Below are 23,361 nucleotides of genomic sequence, written 5' to 3' on the forward strand. Positions count from 1 at the left end.
ATCTTTTTATGGGGTAAGATGGAAAGTGGGTGTTCTGGCAGCATAGTTCATTAAGAAATTCTGCTGCCTAAGGACTTAGGCAATAGAGGGACAGATTAACATATGGAAGGGAAAAGGGTTTCTGTGTTCTCAATTTCTCAAGGTTCAGAACCATGAAGAACTCTCATGATAGAAATCTGATCTTTAGGAAAGTGGGGAGTTTTAAAGTTTTGCAAGTCATGTGAAGTCTGAATCCATCTCCAAATTCTCGTTAAATACTTAGGTGTTTCAAACATGAGTATTGGTTCAGGCAGAACTTTTAGAAGGATGACATGCCCTTTTCCAGGTTACTCAAAAATTCTTGATCTTGTTCCCCAATAGTCTGTTTTCATTCTGGAACTCAGGATGTGAAGTGTTTCTGATTTTAACTTCAGAGCTGTAGTAGCATCAGTCAAAATATATACTTTTCATATGGGAGATAATAAATGTTCTTTTACTAACGGCATGGAAAACAGTATTTACTCAGTAAGAGACCACCTGAACATCTCTTGATATTACCATATTTGTATGTTTTTTCATCTTTCCTACTCAGACTTCACATCCATCTATTTAAGACAATTAGAACTCTTTGTAACTTCAGTGAGATCTAGACCATGAGTTTCTCACTCAGTGATAAGAGAGGAGTAGGTTGTAGCAACACGAATTGTATAGAGGATGGGAGAATTGGGCACAATATGCCTTCCTCTATCCCACAAATATTTGTGTAATAGACTGGATTTTTATGGATGGGTGAGAAGACTAGAGCTGAGAGCCTGGGAGCTCTGGTGTGTGAGCTCGGTAGAACCCTAAACCTCTTCACCAAACAGTTTATTGTATGTACATTCTGCAGTGGAAAATCATTCCACCAAAGCATTCCAACTGTCCAGGTTGAAGATCTTGGTTGTAATTCAGTGCAAGATCCATTGTATTATACTCATGCTTCTGTGTTTACCTATATGCTATGTATTAGGTCAACAGGTGGGGTCCATACTCAGCACCTTGCAAAGCTGAATCTTGAAGAATATCTATGCTACACGGTGCAGTGTGTTACCTGGACTGGCTCAGTTCCTGGAAGGAATTGAGAGAAGGTAGCACTGAGCAGGTGCATGTTTCTTGTTCCTTATGTGAGTTTTGCAGTGCAGTGAGTTCTGCACTGTGCTAACTAGGCTGATTCCAGGATTCAAAATATGTAGTTCAGAGATACAGGTATTGTAAGTCATACTGCAGTCTACTGTGCAGACATAGCCTCATTTATTTTTAGGTGATGTTCTCAGATCACTATTGTGAGATACCTGATCTGGTCTATCTTTGTATTTAGTCCAGCTAGGCATATAGGTACCAAGTGGCATTTTGTTGTTACTTCAATATCTAAAGAACATAAAAAAGTACATTAGAAAAGTACTTTGAATTTGATATAGAAGAAATCATAGTACCAAAGGAGCTTAAACTTAAATGTGTTACTAATCGTGAACATTCTTGGAAGCTAGTGTGTTTAGTGAAGGCAGCAAGCTTAAAAAATACTGTAGCCAGATGGGCTGATTCATACTTCAGTGTGCAGCCTTATCTGCTGAGAAATCAAACCAGCAAGTGGAATATGGAAACCCTTTCTAAATCCTGCAACTGTGCATTTTTGCTTCTGATATAAGCTTCTGCATCTTAGATTTACATGTTCCAGAGTGTAGTAAAAAATTGTAGATCTTTAGACTCTAAATGCTATGATTCACAATAGTTCCATGCAGTAATTACACAATCTGCAATAACTGTTCTATTTATAAAGGCACTGTCCACAGTAGTGCCATAAAAGACAGCTGCAGCTGAATAGCTGAAGAACTTGTACTATAAGTTTATTTTTATGTCAGGAGGTCTGAAGTCCAGTCTAGCTCAAGAGCTGATCCAGCTCTAAGAATGATGGTGAATTCTCTCCCGGACTGTATAAATCACCTTGCTTCTGACAATGCCTGGAGGAGCATTCTGAGGTGGAAGGAAGGAGTTCAAGCTTGGAAGCATGTGATGTCTTTTTGGGTCTCACTAATGTGTAAAAAGATTCCCAATGAATATGAACCTTGTATTTTTTGTTATATATGTGTGATGATAAGAATCTAATTCAGATAGTAAAATACTTCTGAGAGCTGCAAAAGGGAGGAATATCTAGTTTTGTATAAGACACGAGGTCTGGATTTTGCCAATGCTAGAAAGAATAGATTTCACACACACAAAAAGTTAGCAGTGAAATTTGTGGTAGAAGATGGTGGGATTGAACCACTGGTGGAAAGTAGAAGATGCTTCATAACATGTCTGACAACTACTTAAGATTCATGATGGCTCGTGCCAGGGAGACAGGATACAAACACTGCATCTCTTTGTGTCAGTAAGTCCAGTGTCACTATGGATGCAGGAGACATTAATTCCAAGGGGAGAGCAGTGCCAACTTTTCTCAAAGGAATCCCTTCAACAGCTCATCCACTTAGGTAGTTATGAAGTTCAGTTTCCAAAGAAAGTTGCTGCCTCCTGGCATTACCTCTGCTTCATCAAATAAGGAGGCAGTTATTTGGGCACTTATACTCTCCAAGGCCTGGAGAAAGGCAGGAGGAAGAGCCCAGAGTCACTGGGACTAGCACTACTCATTTCTGAAATGCAGCTTGAGAAACTGAGGGGAAACATACTTGACAGAATATAATAAGCATTTATGAGAGTAATTCAAATGGATGGCTAATGGCCAGAGCTCTGGCACGTTCCATGAAAAAATAACCAGGGAAACCAGAGAAGTGAATTTCCTGCGTATCACAGGATGTTGCACAAAGGACATTGTATGCCAGACACATAGGAATGGAAAGCTGGCATCAGATGTGCAAGAATGCTTGAGATTCCTATTCAGATCAGGCATGAACACTGCCACTGAAGACAGAACACCAAATATGATACACATAATCACTCCAGAGAGCTGAATGCAAATAGCCTCTGAAATCACAGGAGATTCCTGGTCCTCTTTTGCCTGACACTGGTGCAGATCTATCTGAATTACAGATTCAATTAGGGAAAAAATAAACCTTAGTGGGACTTCATTTTTAATAAGATGCTGCCCAGCTAGTAGTTTAATGGTCTATCACATGTAGCAGACTCTAGAAGCAGTTAAGAGAAGGTTAATAGATAAGAATTCAGGAAAGACTCATTATGCTAATTTTCTGGATTTATCACATTAAACACACAGTACAAAATTCTAGCTGGAGACTGAATAGCAGGAGCTTAATTTGATAAGAAGGATGTGAGAGTTTACAAAGGCCCCTACTCCTCCTTAATAGGTCATTGCACAATGCTTTAAAACCTTGACAGGTATCACAGCATTTATAGCCTCATTCACAGAAAAAAGCCCAACATTTCACTGCCAAAGAGCACTTGAAACAGAAACAGTCAATCTAGAAGCATTTGTGTTTCTATACTAAATACTGTACAGAGATATTAAAAAATACCCAAACAAACAAAAAAACCCAACAAAAATTATTAAGTTCTTGACTCCAAATGCCAGTTACATTCTGTGATTTAACTTACGCTGTCCAAAAAGTAACCATCTAGCCTAAGGTATTTGTCTTTGCTCCCTCAATAATCAGTGGAGAGAGACAGGCATCTCCAGGGAGAAATTCTCATTCTGGGTAACAGGATGAATCACGCCCTGGGGACAGCATGTTTCCAACAGCTATAAAGGGTATTGAGATGATTCCCTTGCCAACCAAAGTGTAGATTAGCTGGAAAAACAGACCAGATTTTGCACACACTGGCAATCAGTCCTTCTGATTTGAAAACAGAAAAAGGGTTCATGTTCCCAGCTTCTTACCAGTTAATCTAAAAACCCTAATTGGTCAAATAAAGCATACTACCTTACAAACTTTCTTTCATACATATTAGATAAAAGTCTACCATCAGCCAGGTGCCAGAGTGTTAGATCTGAAGTTCAAAAGAATTAATCTCATCCCAGGACACAAGAAGAGTGGCATTGTGGCATCAGATGAGCTACACACTTGAAATGCTGCTTCCTCATCACCGATGAAAAAAGGATTCTAGATACCTGTATCAAATGTTAATGTACACATCTGACAGACAGATGTATATAATTGTCAGAACAGATGAATCCTACCAAATATTGACAGGTGCATGCCATTTATTCTCCAGTAAGTGCAACAATGTGCCCCAATCCCAGCAAAATTACTTGTACTCTCATACCCCTCCACCGTTGCATACTGCCTCCTGCTCACAGATTTTGGTCAGGGAACAGCTGTTTTACTCAGACAATGAAACTCTCTGGTGAAAGTCAAATAAAACCCCTTTCTGTGATGCTGCATGAATACTCTTTTATAAGTAGAAATGAGAGGTGCCACTAAGACAGACATTTAAGGGAAAGCTCCAGTCAAATGCACCAGCCATTAGGCCATGTCGGGAATGTTGTAACAGCCTCGTGAAAGATCCTGCTTAGTCTCCTTCATACAGTGGCTCTTAATAATGAGCATATAATAAATGTACAGTCTGGAGGAATTTACTATACAGTATCCAATTGGATTTATATAGTCATAAACTTCTACAGCACTGCTTCTGTGATTTATAACAGTCTCTACTAATTATGAAGCTGTGCCTGGATTTGAGATGTAAAAGGCAAATGTTACCAGACTGGTTGTACAGGGATACTATACAAATGCACATTTGCCATAGAAATTTTGAATTGCTTGTTAACAGAGAACCATTGCAAATATCCATGGATTTTAGCCTTGCCTTATGAACAGCACCAAAATCAGAAACCTAGGAATTTTGTGGAACAGGTTTTTATTGTGACTGGAGGTTAGAGATAAGGGAAGGAGTGGGGAGCCAGTAGTCCATGAACCCCATCAGTGAAATTAATGCTACCTTCTGCCTGAATTGTAGAGGACTGGACTCGTTTCCCAAATCTATACTGATTTTCTAAAATGAAACCACCATAGGAAGTACTGTAGCTTACTGTAAGACAAGCCTCTCATGACCTGAATGGATATAGAAGGAATTTTACTTCCCAGAAGTTTTCCAGCACAGACATTTAATTTTGCTGTTACTCAGCACATTAAATAACTACTTCAGAAAGGACTGCATGTCAGTGATAGGAATTACCTGGGCATCGTGGGCAGCACAGCTGTGGTACATGCACTGGGGAAGGACAGTGTAGACTTGGGCATCTTATTCTGCTACACAGTACATTTCCATTCTGCAGGTGGAACAAAATACAGTATTTTAATTAAATGGGCTTACCAGTTTCTATGTTTTCTAGTCTGCATTTAGATATTTTTAAAACAAATGCCTTTTTACAACATGATTATTTCACTCATACTGGAGTATGACCAGACTACTTTCACTGCCTCTGGAAGTCAGAATGAAGCAGAAGTTCATACAAAACTTAAATCAGATCAAGTGCCTAAAAATGGATTGCAACAATCTTAATTTGTGTTTTCCTTTTGAGCAGAATATGCTTAGGAATTGCATTTCCAAAAGGAAGACACAAATGATGAATGGTGGGTCTATGAGATATCCCCTACTGAGGGTTAGTTCAAGACCACAAGAGACAATAGTGTCTGTAATTGTTCCTGAAAACTGCAGAGTCTTTTTATTTTATGAGTTCCCTAGTAGACAAAAAACGCCAGTTGGTAAGTGGCCATTTTTCTAAGAAATACAAGCAAGTCTTGGGAATAGTGTTCATTATTCATGTAATTAACATAATATTCTATTTGACCACATCTAACGTTGATTTATAATTACAACACAGGGAATTTTCATTCTCCAGTGTCTGTAACACTGGAGTCTGAAAAGACTATCCATCCATTTCAAATTCCCATTTCCCATCTATAATTCATCTTCCTAATTTAGCTCTGAGTTTCTCATGTTTATAGCAGAAAAGATCTTTCAGTATGAACACTGATACTATGATATGACTGTAGTTTTAGGTGGTGTCAGGAATAAACCTACTGCATTTTCATATGCCTTCTGGAGCATGGAAATGTTTCCAGTGGAGGTGCAGACTGCCTTAGATAGCTTATGTATAGGCTTTTTCTAGCCATCTATTTCAAAATAATCCATTAACTCCTACATATCATCAGACCACAGGCTGGAATCATACTGTTAGCTCATTACTACCCACAAACTACATTTATGCATCTGCTTTGGAAAGAGGCACTAAAAATGATATCACCATCTGTTTCCAATGATGACTGAAATGAAATATACTGATTTTATAGAGGAGGAGCCAATTTTAGGCTGCACACTCTCTGCAGGATTGGAACCGTGAATGGTTTGCACAGCTTCTTGCCCAGTAGAGCATCGTCTGAGAGCCTGTAAAGCACTATGGTAGAAGAAAGGCTGGCACTGCCTTTCAAGTGAGAAACAGCTCCACGTTTCTTACTTGACCTGTTCCATGGCCTCACTCCCTTTTTAATTATTAGTTCTGTTATATCTCCTGAGGTGAATATTTACTTCCTGTGCATCATCAGTCGTGATAAAAATTTTGCAGGCTTGCTTTGCTTCTCGGTCCTGTCTGTAATACTCCATTGTTTGCAGCAGGGCAGAGCTATCTGAAATGATCTTGTGCTTGGTGAGACTGATTTTATGCTTAGATACACAGTGGTATTTGGGAGAACAAGCCTCACTGACTAGATTAGGGCTTAAACTCCCAGAGGGCCATGGGTAGTATTTCTGCATCAGATACCCAAAGAGTAATGCATCTCTCTTCCCGAGCTGTGTTATCAGCGCTAAGTGTGGAGAGTATTCATTTTAGCACCTGAAGTCTGCCATCTGACTATGAATGCAAGAAAGAGCTGCTGTATTTTAGAAAATAAAATAATGATCTGATGAATTGTGAGTGCTCCAATTTACCTGACAGTAACAGTCAACAGTCTCCACTGTGTACTGGGCGGGGGGAGAGGGAGGGTTGTAAAAGAAAGGGGGAACAGGGTGAGAACACTGAATTCCGTTTAGTTTTATTCTGGGATAAGTATGTAAATTGTAACTTGTAAAAATACAATACTACATACATACAAAACCAGGAAGGCTTTTTTTTTAATTTTTTTTTTTTTATTATTTAATCGCAAGCTGAATAATTTGGCCTCTGTTTAGTTAATTTGTCTCACTTTTTTTTAAATATTAGAAGTGTGTGTTACGGGGGATGGACGGACTGTTGTTCAGACATGGAGTGGAAATCTTGGTTTGTTGCCTGGCTGATACCACTTGTTTTGTGCAGACATCATATGAATCATGATGTTTGAGTCAAGCAAAGAAATTCTGGCTACACTGGTGATGAAGATCTCTGGGGTTTTTTTTGCTTTTATCAGCAGTGTGAGGGAGAAGGTTGCTGCTATAGACTCTGTCTATATCCTTTACCTAACTGATTTACTGCCAAGGAAATCACTAAGTTACACTGAGGTCTCTCCTATTTTCTGTCTGTGGCACACTTAGGTTTCATTTCTTATGCTGTAATATTTGGTTTAAGGTCTTTGCTATGTCATAGCATGCTTTCTAATGCTTTCTCTGGTTTTTGTTAAAATTATAAATTGCTGAGTTTCCTGATGATTTGGAGCTTTTTGTTTAGGACCATCTTTTAAGTGCATTTCTTTTAGCCAGCACAAAGCTCAAATGAATGGCTGGATGCTCCAGTTGCTCTTTGGAGTCTTCCTTTCAGGCAACAAGAGTCACATCCCAGAGATCCCTTAGCATCCTCAGTGCTGAAATAACCCCAAGATACATTTTGCACTCTCAAAGTACAACAAAGGTAAAACATAGCAAACACGGATTTGAAGTCCAGAACCATTTCTGAGCTGCATGTACTGGTAATTACCACAAGCAATTTCCTTCTTTACTAACCTTGTTATCCTGAACTGTCACTCTGGTCTTCTGTATCCATGTGTGAAGGAAAGAAATAGAATACACTCCATTTGTTGGAGCCTCACAGCCTGGATCACAGCTGTGCTGTTCTCTAGAGGAGCATACCATGCCTTTTCCCATCCCTCCAGACTTAAAATCTTCCTGAAAATCATTGACCAATGATTTGTATCCAGATCTCTAGGGTGTCCACTGAATTTCAGCTCCAGCCAAGACACAGCCTTCTAGCAATTTAATGAGGGTTTTACCACACACTGCCTCTGAGGGAATTTTCATCTTTGCATATAGATCAGCAAAGGTGAGTGAAAATGCCTTTTTTGCTGTAACCAAGGACTTTCTCTTCTTCCTACTACATTGCTTTTCCTCTTACAGAGGCATTCTGCTGCTCAGATCTGAGATGCAGCCAAGCCTGTGGGACTAGTCTTTGTGTGTCTCTGCACTAAATTGTAGTAGCAGATCCCTCAGAGCAAATGCTGCACAGGGGCCCAATATTTTACAATTGTGGGGGGGAAAATAGCCAAGAAAACTTTATTCTGCATTAAATACATCAGACAAAAATCAGCATCTGGAGTGTTTCATGTGTTAGCGATTAAGATCCATTATTGTTTAGTCATTTAAAGTATTCCAAGGGACATACTCTGCCCTCATTTTCCTGCCTCCTCCAGCTGTATATGACATACTTAGGCCATCTACGACTGCTGCGTCTTCATATCAAACATCAGCTGATGTCAGCCAAGGACCTGTACTTTGTCATCCTACCCAATTTTCTCAGCTCCTCATTCCCTTTTCTCATTTTTCATCATCTCATTCTTCTTTCATAGTTTTTACAAACAGTGATATCCAAGCCTGTTCCTTCAGCACTTTAGAGCAGCAGATGCTGTGACTGTGGAAATGCCTCTGAAGATGTGAGCATTCTGAAAAGATCACAACACTATTCCAGCTCAGCACAATTGTCTGTATTGATGGAACTACAAGAGTTATATTTAGGTACTGGGGTCCAGTTATTCAAGATGTAATGCTCAGCATTGACAAAGCTTCTGGCTAGTTATGAAGCTGTTCTGTCTACCCCATGCAAGTTTCTTTTTCCAGTATTGGCCTTTTCTGTTTGATCTTCCTTTCATAAAGATCACCTGCCTCTATTTCCTGCAGCATTATCAGGACCCACTTGTGAAAACAAGTTTGGGCTTTGTCATATTGTAGCTACAACAGAAAGGATTCTAGTCAATTAAGTAAGTAGAAGTTGTAGTATCAGTAATTGAGCAGTCCTACCTCTGAGCAAAGACAGTTAACACAGTAAACAAGGCCATAGGGTTCAAGATAAGGATGCCATCTTTCTCCTACACGATACTTCTTATCTTGAAACACACAGTATGTATCTGAATCTGTAAAACAGGAAAGAATTGAAAGAGCAATAATTGAATGTTCCCATTCTGTGCTTAAAAAGTGTTTTTATGTGTGCAGTGTTTTCTGTAAACTATTTTGTCTTTCCCTGGAGAAGCACACAACAGAAATGCCCTTAATTTCATGTGCTGTTGTGTCTAACCTTCCAAACCAAAATAAAGGACATGGCCTCCCTTCTTTCCAAAATTGCAGCTCCTGAAATAGCTGACAAAATGGCTTTCACACAGGGTGAGTTTATTCTTTCACCTGCAGAAACGCAGGCTAAGATCCTATTTAGGTAACAAAATTAAAGTGCTTGATTGCTCAAACACACTTATAGGAAACAAAACCAAAGCAATTGGCTCAACTCAAGAAAATCCCAGCTTGTACAGCAGAGAGATTTTGAACAAGGGGACTACAAAAGCAAGATAAATGCACTGTATTTACACTGCACACTCAGTATCTCCATATTTTAACAATCCAATAAAAAGTTTGTTGTAGTATTTCAGAACAATTTGTGCTTAAATATGCATCAGCATTCAAAATATTTTAATACCTCTTCATTTTACACACTTCTAATCTTACAGCTGCAGTTTTGCAGATATCCCTCTACCTCTCAGGCATTACTGCCCCTGTCCCTGCCACATTATTGTTTCCCACTGAAAACTCAAATCTCTTCAATAAAAGGGTGTTTCTCACATGTTTCCATGAGAGAATTCCTGCCTGTTACTTTAACAATGCCCAAATTCATCTTAAGTCATCATGCTCAGTAGAGATGACACTTTGGGGTATCAGGCAAAATACCTGTCTTCCAAGTGATAGTCCAAGCAAGGGGCATTTTTCACATTTACTGGGCTATAAGAAGTTAGCAAGAGTTAGGGATTATTAGAAGCAACTCTGGAGCGATCTGCTCTCACTTCACACAGAAGTATAACAAATGAAACGCAGGATCTGAAAAAGCAGGTGGCTAAGGTGGTCTGATAATTTCTCATACTGTGCTTTCTTTGAACAGGGATAGCTGCACATTGTTTTCCTGTTAAGTTCAGAGGAAAAGGTGGGCCTTTTTTGAACTCATTCTGGTTTTTTTGTTGTCTTTTTTTTTTTATCTACCTCCTTAGAAGCAGAAGCTGCTGATACTGAGGCCAAAAAAATTAACTACTTCTCAAGGACAAACACTGTCCTTTTTAAGAAGAAGGCCAAAACCCTGCCTGTGCAGGTGGGGAGAGCATTCCAGAGAGCTAGTAACAAGGCTGTAGCAGTCAGTAACTCCTAAACTTATTTGGGTACTTATTCCTCCTTGCCATGCTTTCTGAAATGTGGCAACATCTCTCATGGGTCACAGGCTTTGTAGAAATACTCCCCTTGTTTTGTCTGTATTCTTTTCAGTTCTCATCTAGTTTTTGACAATTCCTAGACTTTTCATTTTCTCAAAGGATGTATCTGATCTAGTTCATATAAGGTTGTTTTTGGAACACAACAGAGCAGTCTTGGACGAGCTTTACACTAGCTGAAAACTGCAGCACAATAGTCTTACACATGGCAAAAAATATAGATAACCCATCAGATGTTTACAGAGGTCACTAAAATGGAATTAAGCACTCTCTTGATTTGGGATATTTGAAATAAAGCAGATTATCCAATTGATGTGTTATGTTCTTTATGATGCAATGAAACCTGTACAACTTTAGGAAAATGTGCCCCAAATGTGGGTATGACCTGATTCTACTAAATGTAGCATTATTAAGAGGAAAAATATTAGAAGGTTTTGAACACATGCCCACAGTTTAGGACATCCTTGTTTGAAGGTCCTTCCTGAACCACATCAGTCAAATAGAAGGAAAATGTCAAATTTGGGTGAATGTGACAGCTTTGTTTGAATTCTACTTACGTTTTACTTGTTCTAGTTTACCTCCATCTATGAAAATGAGACAGAGCACACCAAAAAAGATAAAATTAAAATCTTGCAATATCCACTTTTTTCTCATCTTTGTCGAGAAAAGGAAAAGAAAGATCGTCCAAAGAATGTTGAGCTGTTAGGAAGAAAGGATTAAATTAAATTATGTGAGATACTTACAATCTCTGACATTATTTCATCCAGCACACAGAATCCTAAACTGCCAGAACCAAAGAATCCATCTGTATCATGGATCTTCATTTAATGGAAAGAGCTTTGCCTTCAGGTCATTTCATTTTTTTGAAAACGGGGCACATTCCCATTCATCAAAGATGAAAACGTTATTACTCTAATAAAGTTCTTATTTTATTCCAAATCAAAGAAATCTGGCAAGTAGGCAACCTGAATTCTTAAAAGTTCTCTTTCACAAGAAACTAAGTTTGGGAAATTTTCTTGTTGAGCAGCTCTTTGAAATGCAACATAGGAAATCCAGGTGTCAGTTGTACCATGCTCTTCATCATAAGGGTAACCTTGGGTATACCTGGTGTACTGGCCCTGCACTACAGAAATCTGTGCTCAGGGTGCAACACTGAGCTCAAGGGGAGTTTTCCTCATAGCATCTAATAGGCTTCCACCACTATTCAACTCTCCCCTACTCCCCCCTTCCAATTACCATTGTTCTGGGATTGGGTATAATTAATTTTTGTAGAGTTAACCCTTCCATTGCCTTGATATCTGAAAGAAGAATGGGGGAATGAGATGTTGTCTTCTTGTAGATTTTTCATGTCAAAACCTTGCATACAGAGCAAAGCTTAATGTATTCTCTGTGTGGTGCAGAGATAGTATTGTACTTGCTGTGTACACTGTTCTGTTTATCTTTTTCTAGCTTCTAAAAGGTAAAATATTTTATAATGAAAAAAATTAGGGAGAAAATAATTAACTAAAGTAGAATGAATTTTTTTTGGTAGCCAACCTAGGATTCTAAGTTGAGAAGTATGTGGATTATTTACTGTTTATCAGAATTCATTGCAAAAGTATTTATCTTCCCAGAGTATGCTTGTCCATAATTTATAATGTTGGAAAAGTCAGGTTGAAGAGTCTTGATGTGGATTCACAATTAGTTTTACAAAATTTAAAAAAAAAAAAAAAAAAAGAAAGCAGTTTCAGTATTGGAAAAATAAACTATCGCCTTTGTTAAAGTAATTTGACCTCTTCATATTTAATAAAAATAATAGAACTGCCTATAAATATGTTTCAGCTTCACCAAAACAGAAACAGTAATTGATATATGTATATTCAAATTTAAGTGGTGGATAACTTAAAGAAATTAACTAACCAAGTTCACAAGCACTTGAAAATAACATCTTCCTATTAAGACTGTTGAGATAGTGTAACAAATGGTGGGTGATTTGATGTTAGCAGAGTGTTTTTACTGCCTTTGCTGTTTAGGAGTTCTGTACTCGACAGACCCAAACCACAAGAAATGGGCATCTTCCTTAACTTAATCACATCAATGCAACTACTCTGTCGATACTCAGTAAGCTTCTCCAAAATAATGCAAACTGTATCTGAAAGCATTAATAAAACACACACTATTTTAAAAGCACACTCCCTATGCAGCAACAAAATAAAACTTTCCATTTATTTTGGAAGCTGAGAATAATATTCCAATTTCAGAAGAAAAGTTCAAGACATTTTTTCCTTTCAACGTGTTCAAATCACATAGGACATTTTAAAGCCAAACAGCCTTTTAAAAACTTGTAAAATTAAAACCTTGTAATTTAGTCCTAGGACAACAGGCATGCATTGAGAACAACAGTAGCACATCACTGGGACTAGCAGAAATGTGAATGTTTAAGTATTTTTGCCTGCTTGGAAGGCAAAGGCTGAAGCAAACAATATTAATAAGTGGAGCACAATTACCCTTTGTGCAGCACTTTACCTGTTAGCTAGATTATGTAGTTTGAATTGAAAGGCTTAGAAATCCATCATTTTAAGTGTCAGGTCTTCAAAAGAAAGAACATTTAAAAACTTTGGCTGCTTACTTATGCTCAGAAATGCTGCACAGCAATATGAAATGGAGTTAATAACAGAAACGGGATGGGGACTTTTGATGTCTTTCTTAATTCTCTTTAATTTCTGTATTGTTGTTACTCCAAATATAAACACATACTTTTCACTATTAGTACACTCCCTTTATTTCCCCAAAGGGCAATGTCTTTAAAATATTTCTGGATTTAAAAAATCTCAGTTGGAATTAACCTGTTAATTATTGGTGTGTTTTCTGCTTAGCAGAAACAATGAAAATGATCCACTTCTTACATAAATTACTTACTGAAATAAGGCACATGGCTTTATTTTTAACTCCTCGCCCTCCATAGAACCCGGCTGAGTAACTACAACACCACCAGTTATCTCCCGCGCTCCCCCCAAGGCTTTTACTCCTGCCAGCCTCGGTGCAAAGCCTCCGCTTTTACCGTCGGGGGGGGTTGTTTTAAAGTAGGCGAGTGTCCAAGCGAGCCGTGGCCAGAGCCTGCTGGCTCTCCCCGCTGTACCACAACGGTCCTCAGTCCCTTGGGCGCCCAGCCCGGGAGCGCCCCGCAGCCCCCCAGCCCCGCCGCGGCCCAGAGGGAAGTTTAGGTCCAGGGTGGCCGTCGGCGGAGCTCCCGTCCGAGCCGTGGCCGTTTCCTGACCCCCGAGAGCGGAGCCCGGCCAGGTGCCGGCGGTGCCACCGGAGGGGCGGCAGGAGGGCGGCCGGCCCCCGCCCTCGGCGGGGCGAATCAAGCCCGACCGAGAGCCCGGGAGGCGTCGGGCATCCCCCCAGGGCAGCCGGTGCCGCGACCCCAACCTCGATGCAGTGCCCGTGCCCGCGGTCGCAGCTCCAGCAGCGGGACTGCGCCTTCCCCGGGGTCCTGCTTAGCAAGGAGAAGCTTACCCACCTGAGGCAAGGCCCTGGAGACTGCCTGCGAATAGCGGCTCCGCTCTCCCTGCTCCGCCGGGGCACGGGAGGTCTCCGGCTAGGGCTGCTCCGCTTCCCCGTCACGTTGCCATAATCTTCTCTCGCGGCATGCACGGGTTTTTAAATTTCTGCTCCCGCTGTGGCGGTGGTGAAGGGGCAAGCAGGGGACCGAAGGGTCCCGCGGCCGCCGCCACCGGCAGGCCCTGACCCTCACTAATGGACGGGAGCAGGGAGGAATCCGCTAAGCCCGAGCTGCGGGACGCAGCAGGACCGGCGCTCCGGAAGGTCTCGGGCTGGGACACCTGCCACCGCCTCCTGCCCCAGCGGGGAGCGCAGCGAGGCCCCGCGGCCGGAGGATGCTCAGCGGCGGATCCCGCCCCGCGGCCCCGCCGGCACTGGAGCGGCGGCGGGAGGAGGAGTGGAGCAGCCCGCGCCCCGGCGACCCGCCTCCTACCCCGGCCCCCTCCTCTCCCGCGCCCCGCTCCTGCCGCCCGGCACATCAGCGTGACTGACGCGGCCTGGGGTGGAGTTTGCTCCGCTCTGGGGGGCTAAGGGGGATGGGTGGGAGCGGGAGTGCGAGGGCTGCTCTCCAGGGCAGGGAGCTCGGCGCCCGCCCCCCTGTTTCCCCTCCCTGTGCGGGCACCACCTGCGGGACCGGCACCCGGGCGGGCGGGGCCTTTCTCCGGTGCCTTCAGGAAGCGCTGAACGGGGGAACGCGTCCGGCTCCGGCCGTAGCCCCGTCCCGGTAACCGTGTCCCGCACGCGGTTTTCTGAGACGGGACGTTACACCTAGATGGCCCCTTAATGGGCTTTTCACACGCGGGGTGCCTTCCAGAGCAGACCCGATGGAGTTAGCGTCCACTGGGATTTGTCAGACACCCCTCTGCTGATACCCTCTGGTCTGATTTATTGTGTTAGAAGGTTTCAAGGTCACATTGAGATTCTGGTGGAACTAAATTAAACCCATGACTCATGACATTATATGCTTGGTCAAACATTCTGTCTTCTTGTAGCCCCTGTAACTAATAAGAGATCAGTGAACCCTTGACAAATGATCTGAGAAAAAGGATGAGGTATGAAAAGACATCATGTGGAGAAACAAATTACAACCTATTTCCCCTAGTTTGGGACTAGGGTGTTTGAGGAACACTGCTGGGAGGTCATACACCTCCCAGGCTTGGTAGATACTTTCAGAAGGCTGAAAATTGAGCAGAACTTTCATTTTTCCATTTTAACTATCCTGGGTGAAATGCTGAAAATACACTGTATGATGAAACCTTAATACTAGTGTGAGGAAACAGTTAACTTACTTCATTAGTAACAACGGCTGCATGTTAGTAAAATGTGACTTTTTAACACTTAATAGTAAAAAATCAAAAGAGAGAGAAACTGCTCCATACCTCCTTCTCTGACACTCTTGTGCTTTTTGCCTTGCTATGCACAGATCGTAATCCACGTTCCTAAGAAAACATAATCTTTTAAAGCTCATAGTCCTGGATGTGGCTACTACTGCTGCAGGCTGATAGTTTTGGAAGAGTCACTGTATGAAATAGGGATGGACAATTGGAAAAACAAATGGTAACTCTGAATGAAAAATATGATTGTAATTTATACTTGAAGGCAGAGAATCTTGAGTTGTGCAAGCTTTGGTCCTGCAGAGGTATATCCATGCTCATAGAGGGAAGAGTTAAGCGTGTACACACATGCTTCTAAATTGTGGAGCTGTAGTAATGTTTAGATGTTGTGCTGGCTTAGACTGTGCAGGCTCAGCCTGTGAGATAAACTGCATATGAATAATATATACACTCAGATCTATGGCTGAACCGACCCTGTTGCCTTTTGCTAAGAGCTAGACCTAAAGCCAGCTAGACTCCTCCCACAGACATTGACACAGAATGAAGGGACTTTCCTAGGAGCTGCCTTTGGCTATCTGGGAGCTCACTGGGTATGGGAGTAGTAGTAAATCTTACCCTCCTACCACTTCACTAGTGTTACTGGTCTTGTTTCAGAAAATTAGTTCAGACACTACAGGGGAACTTAAAAGTGAAGGGTGTAACACCAAGGGTAGATTAAAGGTACTTAAATGAAATAACGATCATTCTGTGAAAGGAGTTGGTTGCAGGAATAGTCCAGCAAGACACAGTAGATTGGGTACATCCCTTGACAGTTCTAAATTTAAACTAAATTTCATCATCAGGGATGGTTCTTGGATTTAGTGCAGCAACTACAAGCCCCTAGTGAAGCCCTGCACTTTTGTCTTCCTGTCCTTACAAGAGGCTGAAGTTGTGTTGGTGACTCCACATCTGATAGTTTTTCATCCAAATAAAAAATCAATCAATTCCCTACAGTGTTAGGGAATCAATGAGATATTAAAGTGCCCTTAATAATGCAATTTGAATTACATTTCCTTATAGAAATCACATGGGCTGTCCACATTCCAGTAGGATGCTTTGATTTTTGGAATTCCTGTGTTACTTCAGTTGGATTGGAGGCTGGGTTCTCTGTGCTGGTCTGTAATCTGTGAGGGTTTTGTTCCATTGTTGATATCATTGATGAGAATATGTATCCTCTTTATGGATAAGGTTGGCCAAATTATATAATTTTCAGAAGACTAAGAATCCTGGGAAATGTATCAGTTTTCTTCAGTGTTACTCGGAACCAAATGCATGATTCGTAATTCTGTGTAGTAAAGAAAAGAGATTGCAAATCTTTGTGAGTAGGAATCCACGGGTCCTTGTAGGCAGGCTTGATAGTTTGGTTTTACAGCATCTACATGACCTTGGAGGTGCAGCTCTGGACCTCCACAGAGCTCAGGTTTACTGTTTAGACATCCTCCAGAACAACTTACCCAACACAGCTACTCAGCTCTGTCATACTTCCTCTAAAAGCATTGCTCACATCTGTGTCCTTCTCTGTGCTGATACAAACTCCAGTGTGTATAGACAAAGACAGCAGTAATCGTTGCAGTGCTCTTTATGCATAGTCAGTGTAGTAATAAGAAATGAAATATTTTCTGTAGAGACTGTGATCTGAATTCTTTTACAGAGAGATTCTTTGAAGAGAAATTCCTTATTTGGCCAGAAGAGTGCCTTGGGAAAGTTGTTATAAACGCCAGCACTTTCCACTGCATTCTGTAAGACTGTTTCAGAAGATGATGGTGTCTGACAGTCTCAGGTGTAAGACCTTTGTTGAACATAGAAATATACAAAATGGAGCCACTTTCCCACTCTTTGGCAGATTTAGATTGTAGAGTATTGGCTGAAAGAGCCTTTATCTTAGGTGAAGGCTTGGGATTCACTGAATTATGGAAACCCAGACTTCAGAGGGAAGGATGCCTTTGTCCTACTCTTAGTCCTGATCCTGCTGTACCACCTGTGCTGTTCATCAGTTGCTGGGACTTTTGAGTGATGTTGCAGTTTAAAATTGCCAGGGTCTGCTTCTTTCTTGGTCATCTACAAAGACTGCCTCTGTTTCTTGTCACACATCTTCACAAGGCATAGTGTCGCAGCAAGTGTTAATAGTTGTTAGGTCAAAGGATAACATGACATGCTGGACATTGTGCACAAATGAAATATTCACAGGTGGTCTCTTGCTGAGTGAACTTTGCTGAGCTTGCAGGGTTTGCCAGCACTGTTGGTAGTGCTACACCCATGGCCAAGCTGCTGTTCTTCTCCCAGCTCTGCCTAAGGATCACCAAGGAGTCAGTACGATTAAAAGCTGGTGCTCTTTGTGTCTTGCCACAGCCCTCTATGCTTTGCTTTGTCTCACAACATGTTAGGAGTCTGTCTTATTCTCCGTAGACTACAGCACTGATATGACTTAGCAAACACCTTGCCCTGTGCACTTGCTCAGCAGTGGGCTGTTGCTGCAGTTCGTGAAGTTCACGGCTGCTGCACATGTGTGAGAGAGAGATCCAGAGAGGCATCAAATACAGAGTTGTTACCCCTCATGCTGCTAAGCAGAACTCACTGGCTCTGCATCCTGGTGTCTGAAGGGGAAAGAATTGCTCCTGATAGTGGGCATTAGAGACTCAAGGATACCCTAACTTTATTTAAGAGTACAGAGATTTAGCCATGTAATTCTCATTAAAGAGAATGGAAGTTAAGCAGCTAATAAACTGTGACACTGACAATAGAAGTCCATCTCCTTGTGCTGTGCCTCACAGTGACTGAGCAGTATGTAGGTATTCTGCTATTATTTTTCAGTTCTTGTGAGGGAAAAAAACAGGATAAAAGATCGTGCCAATACTAACATGTTTATACACCATGTGGAGTTTTCGTAATTGGAACAGACATTGAGCTTTGTGAGATGACAGGCACACGACACAACTTTCATTTACCTCCGTCTTTTTTTCCTTTGCTTTCAAGAAAAAAATATATTAGCTAGGGTCAAATTTTCACTTCTGAAAAAGTATGAAAAGATGTTCTTAAAATTATGGAAATGTTTGTTTTTTGCATTCCTATAAATTCAGTGGAGCCCTTTGGAAAAATGTATCTTAAGATGCTAAATATTATTTCCAGGATTTTATAAAAAATCTCCAAATTACTTTTTGTGGTTTGGATCACCCCTCCAGCTGGGAATACGATCTGGATGCTCATCAAGCAGTCTTCACATACACTGTTAAACAAAAAGGGCTTCAGATGTGCATGATTTTGTGATTATGGCATAGAATGGTCACAAGCATTCTCCACCCTCCTGTTCATTCTGTACCACTGACTTCATCTGCAGTGAGGTTTCACTTCTCTAGCACTGGAAATTAATTTACTTATTTAGCAGTGAGACAGATGGACATAGTGACTGAGATTTCTATACACTTTGCTAAACAACAAAACATTTTTACATACAATGTTAAATTGTAGCCCAATGCCTCATTGCCTCGGTGGGGACATCTTCAGCTGAGACTAAAGAGTAGCTGAAAATCTTCCATTGTTCCGTAAAAAATGCAAATGAAATATATGTTGCTGAATCTCTCTTCCAAATACACAGATAAGAAGAGAGCCACAAGAGCTGCTAGTAGCAAACAGACAAATGCAGACGGGAACCACACAGTGTTTCATTCCATCTTAGAGCAAATGACACTTCGCTAGGTGGAGTGTTGAGAACACCAGTGTATAGGTGTAGAATACACATACACACTCAGAGGTGAGGTCCTCTTGAATTTTTCATTGATTTTCAAAGTGCTCATCAGCAGCTGCTTCTAATTTAATGTAATCCAATCAAGTCCAATCCAATTGATTCCAGATATTTATTCCAGATAAAATACCTATCACTACCACAGTATATGTGCAGCTGTAATTATGATCCTATCCTGTGGTTGGACTTAATGACCTTGAAGGTCTTTTCCAACCTTAATGATTCTATGATTCTGTAATTCTCCCTCATACCTGTAGAGTCAAAGAAAGTCTGCAAGACACTATGTAGGAATTCAGATTTTTTTTATATTCATGAGCTGCACAAGCTTCATTCACCATAGTGTGTTAGAACACCAGTACTCAGTGGTTTACTGAAACTGAAATAGTAATTAAGTGTCATCACCAAGATATGTAGGAGCAATTATTACTGAAACTTTCAAAAGAACCCAAGGAATCTACACAATCTACAATGAAATTGTGAAAAGGCTGGTCTTTGAGGCATTCCCAGAAAGGTTTTCTGTCTGTCCTGTCTTCCTTTGTACCTTCTTATCCAGAGAGCAGAATTCCATTCAGAATTTCTTTACCAAGTGGTAAAGTGGTGCCTTGTAATCTTTGACACAAACCACTGATTTCTAGTGTATCCCCTTTTTATGTTAATCCACCTTTAAAAAAATAAATTATTTAGCCATACCAACTTGGCTTTTTTTCTTTTCCTAGTATTAATGGTAGTAATTCCTTTTGCATTATTTAATCTTGAATTGAGAAGTTATGGGTTTTGGAGGCATAACATCGATAAAGTAGTTGAAAATAAGAGCTCTAAATCTCTAGTTCATGACACATACTTGAGGAAACTGAAAGGGGCATTTTTTTTTCTCAAGCTATTAAGACCAAATCTTTAGTCCAAACTCTCATTATAACATTTTGTGGGTGGGAAGCTTGCACAACACGCAACTACTGCTTCTACCAAAGTGTCATACTATGTAGCATGCGATAGCATCTCAGTGATTATTTCAGAAAGTGAAAAGCATCAAACAATCCTTAGAGTTCTGGGAGGAGCTTCACCTTCATTGTTTTTTTCAGGACCACACAGTCTTGAAAACAGCAGAAAGTGGTATAGTTCACATGAAAACAGACGTTGGAATTATTTACTAGAATCACACAGTAGAAATTTTGAGGAGTGTAAAAGAATCACAGTGGTTTGCACTTGCTGAGGGTATAGCTGTGCATGAGAAAAGTAGTCACAGATCTTACAGATTGATCATACCATGATAAAGATCCACTCACTGAGGCATTTATTTACAGCTGAGATCCACCAGATAAACCCAGTCAGTCCTGTCTTCCAAGGCTTGACAGAAGGAGTCAAGGCAGACTGAATGAGGCTCCAATTGCAATTCAAGTATACTTTTATAAAACCATGATTAGTGCTGCTAATCTTGCCTTGGTCAGCCAAAGACAATAACAATGAGGTTACTGAACACCTCGAGTATTATGTAATTTTTTTGCTCAGAAACTTGCTGGTGTGAGAGTGCTTTTGAAACCCATTAGTAAAACTGAACCTGCCAAATGAGCCTTCTCTAGGGAGAACAAAGTCAAATGTGTGCCAGCATGGAGCCAGCGCCTGCCAGGGGCTGAGCCCTCACAAATCCTGTTGCTACCAGTGAGAGGTGAGGACACAAAGTCCTTCGTGTAACTGAAGCCAGTTGTGACATGAACTAATAACTCCTTTCACATTGGTAACAATATTGTGTTTTTACTCTTAACAGACCTGGGTGCGTTGACTTGCACTAAACGGTGACACCAGTGTGCTCGATTCTGACGGCATGCTTAGGAAAAGCCATTTGTCCTCTGTCTAGCAGCATCTGCCTGCCTGCGAGCGGCACTCACCAGCACTGAAGTCAGGCTAGACTGTGGGACCACTTGTCTCTCTTGTCTAGTTCATAAAGCCAGTCTTGATCTTTTCTTCACCAGAAGATGGTCATCCTTTCACACAAACAAAATAGTTGAGAGGGAAAAAATAGCCAAGCTGTCTCAAAAAAGCCATCATGAATTTTCAGCAGAGGATGGTAACAGTGGAAACATCCAAGAAGATACTGGTGAAATTAGAAGTGGTTCTTTGAGAATAATTCTACAGAAGAAAGTTTAAAATAAGGAGGAGGTGGTGGTGGTAGTGGATTTCCTTTCAGCATTAAAAACATCAGTATAAAACACATGGAGAAAAACAAACAGTGAAGACACTGTTGCTAGTGGGCTGGCTTTTTAAGTATTAATGGAACCTCACAGAACAAGAGTTTCTTTTATTCTTTTTATCCCAGCTCTCTGCTTGCAAGGTTCTTGTGTGAACATGCAACAGTTTCCAAGGCTGTGAAATTATCAGACCTGGACCAATGCCAGTACAAACCAATTTATTGGGGTCCAGCAATTAACTAAAACCTAGAAAGCTTGATTAATTGTGGCACTGCTCAGCAGGGAACATTGAGGAAAAAAAAAATCAGTCTAAACTCTATGCAGTGTCCTTGTTTCATGTACCAGTTTGCACTATATGTAAAGACAAGTTTCCTGTCTTTAAGTATCTTTAGTATATTTTGCACCATGTATAAAGAATAATTACAACGCCATTTGAGAAAATGCTAGTTGATGGCTCTCTGGATAGTAAGTTCATAATAGCTCTTATCCTGTTATAATTTTTTTGCTGTTGAATTCATATCTTATCGTAACCCAAACAATGGGATATATTATTTTAAAACATTGTTTTGTTAAGCTTCTCTCTGGAGGGACATCTTGAGAATCTAACACTGCTCTGTTTCTTTATATTTCCTCAAACATTGATGTGTGCAGGAATGGTGAGAGTTTGGTAGCTGTTCAGAATTATTTAGGAAAGAAAAAAAGCAAACAAAAAAGTTGAGCTAATAACCAATTTACCAGGGTAGGATATGTTGACTGAAATTAAATCCTGTAGTCTGAGGAGACAGACACAAACTTACACAATTGGGATGTTTAAAAGCTGAATTAAAAATGTCTTATACGTTATGGTGTAATTACAAGGTGTAATTAAGGTCTTAGCAGATTTCATTATGATAATATTAACAAATAGTGTGCACATTGGTTGTTTTATTGTAGGGCTTATCCTAAAACCCTATGCATAAAGCAGAATTGAAAAATCTTACTTCTAGTTGCCTTAGTGGTACATTAACCACTATTAGTAGAGATTACTGAGAAGAAAGTAAGTATTCCAACTCAGTGTAATGCATTGCTGCAGTGTATTGTGATGAGTAGGACAAAACACTGGATGTAGCAATTCATCTTGGTTCTTCTTACATCAAAACAATTCAATGGCTAGTAAAGGACAAAAATGTGTCTGAGGATAAAAAAGTATTGCTAAAAGAATAGTCACCCCTGCCCAATGAAAATAAAGATACATGCAAATGTTTTTAGCTTTTCAACATCATTTTGTATCCTCATCTGCATCCAGCTGCGACACTGTCACATTCTCAGGTTTAAAGAGTGCAATCTGCAGCCAGTGCTAAATCACACTAGGCAGTGGTGATAATAGAGCCTGTGTATGCATAACATCCAGGCAAGACATCTAGCTGGGGCTGCAGGGTGATTTGGGACATTCAATGAGGTAGGAAGAGCTGTCTCCTCCAATTTCACTGTATTTATTGGGGATTTAATGTATTTTTTTTAAGATATTTGCAGTGGAAATTGGTTTTTCAGAGGTCATCTAATTGAATCTACAGCCCTGGCAACCCTTCACAAAGGCTGCCAGAAATGGCCGAGTTGCTAATGTTCAACTGTGAGTACGCAGCAGGGGTCCTCCACAGGGCTGAATACAGTCAATTATGTTATTTTTCTAAATATTAGTGACTCAGCTGTCTCTGCTTGTGAAGAGTTGCCAGGGTCACAGATACAATCAGACAGATCCTCCCACCCTTCACTTCTAAGAGATGGGGAGAATCTTTTAAAAATCACATGGAATAATCCTGAAGTAGAGGGAAGGGTTCTTGCAAGGCTGTGCTTCTTCAGTTGTTCTCACAGTCTTGTGGTTTTGTGGGGTTCCAGTGGGCCAGACAGGACAAGATGTAACTGCTTGGGGGGGG

The 23,361-nt window shown here is 40.7% G+C and overlaps 1 protein-coding gene across 1 annotated transcript in view; it reads right to left on the bottom strand.

Annotated features, from left to right (window-relative positions):
* CHRDL1 (chordin-like 1) overlaps window positions 1-11,264 on the bottom strand; it is a 37,432-nt gene extending 26,168 nt beyond the window's left edge. Inside the window, exons 1-3 of the mRNA XM_009997143.1 lie at window positions 11,168-11,264; window positions 9,169-9,281; window positions 5,146-5,239 (exon numbers count right to left, since the gene is read on the bottom strand). Of these exons, the coding sequence (XP_009995445.1) occupies window positions 5,146-5,239; window positions 9,169-9,281; window positions 11,168-11,264 (304 nt within the window). The remainder of the gene's footprint in view (window positions 1-5,145; window positions 5,240-9,168; window positions 9,282-11,167) is intronic.
* Window positions 11,265-23,361: the final 12,097 nt, after the last annotated feature.

The sequence above is a fragment of the Chaetura pelagica genome, unplaced genomic scaffold (genome assembly GCF_000747805.2).
Source record: "Chaetura pelagica isolate M959 unplaced genomic scaffold, ChaPel_1.0 scaffold344, whole genome shotgun sequence".
Taxonomy (NCBI): domain Eukaryota; kingdom Metazoa; phylum Chordata; class Aves; order Apodiformes; family Apodidae; genus Chaetura; species Chaetura pelagica.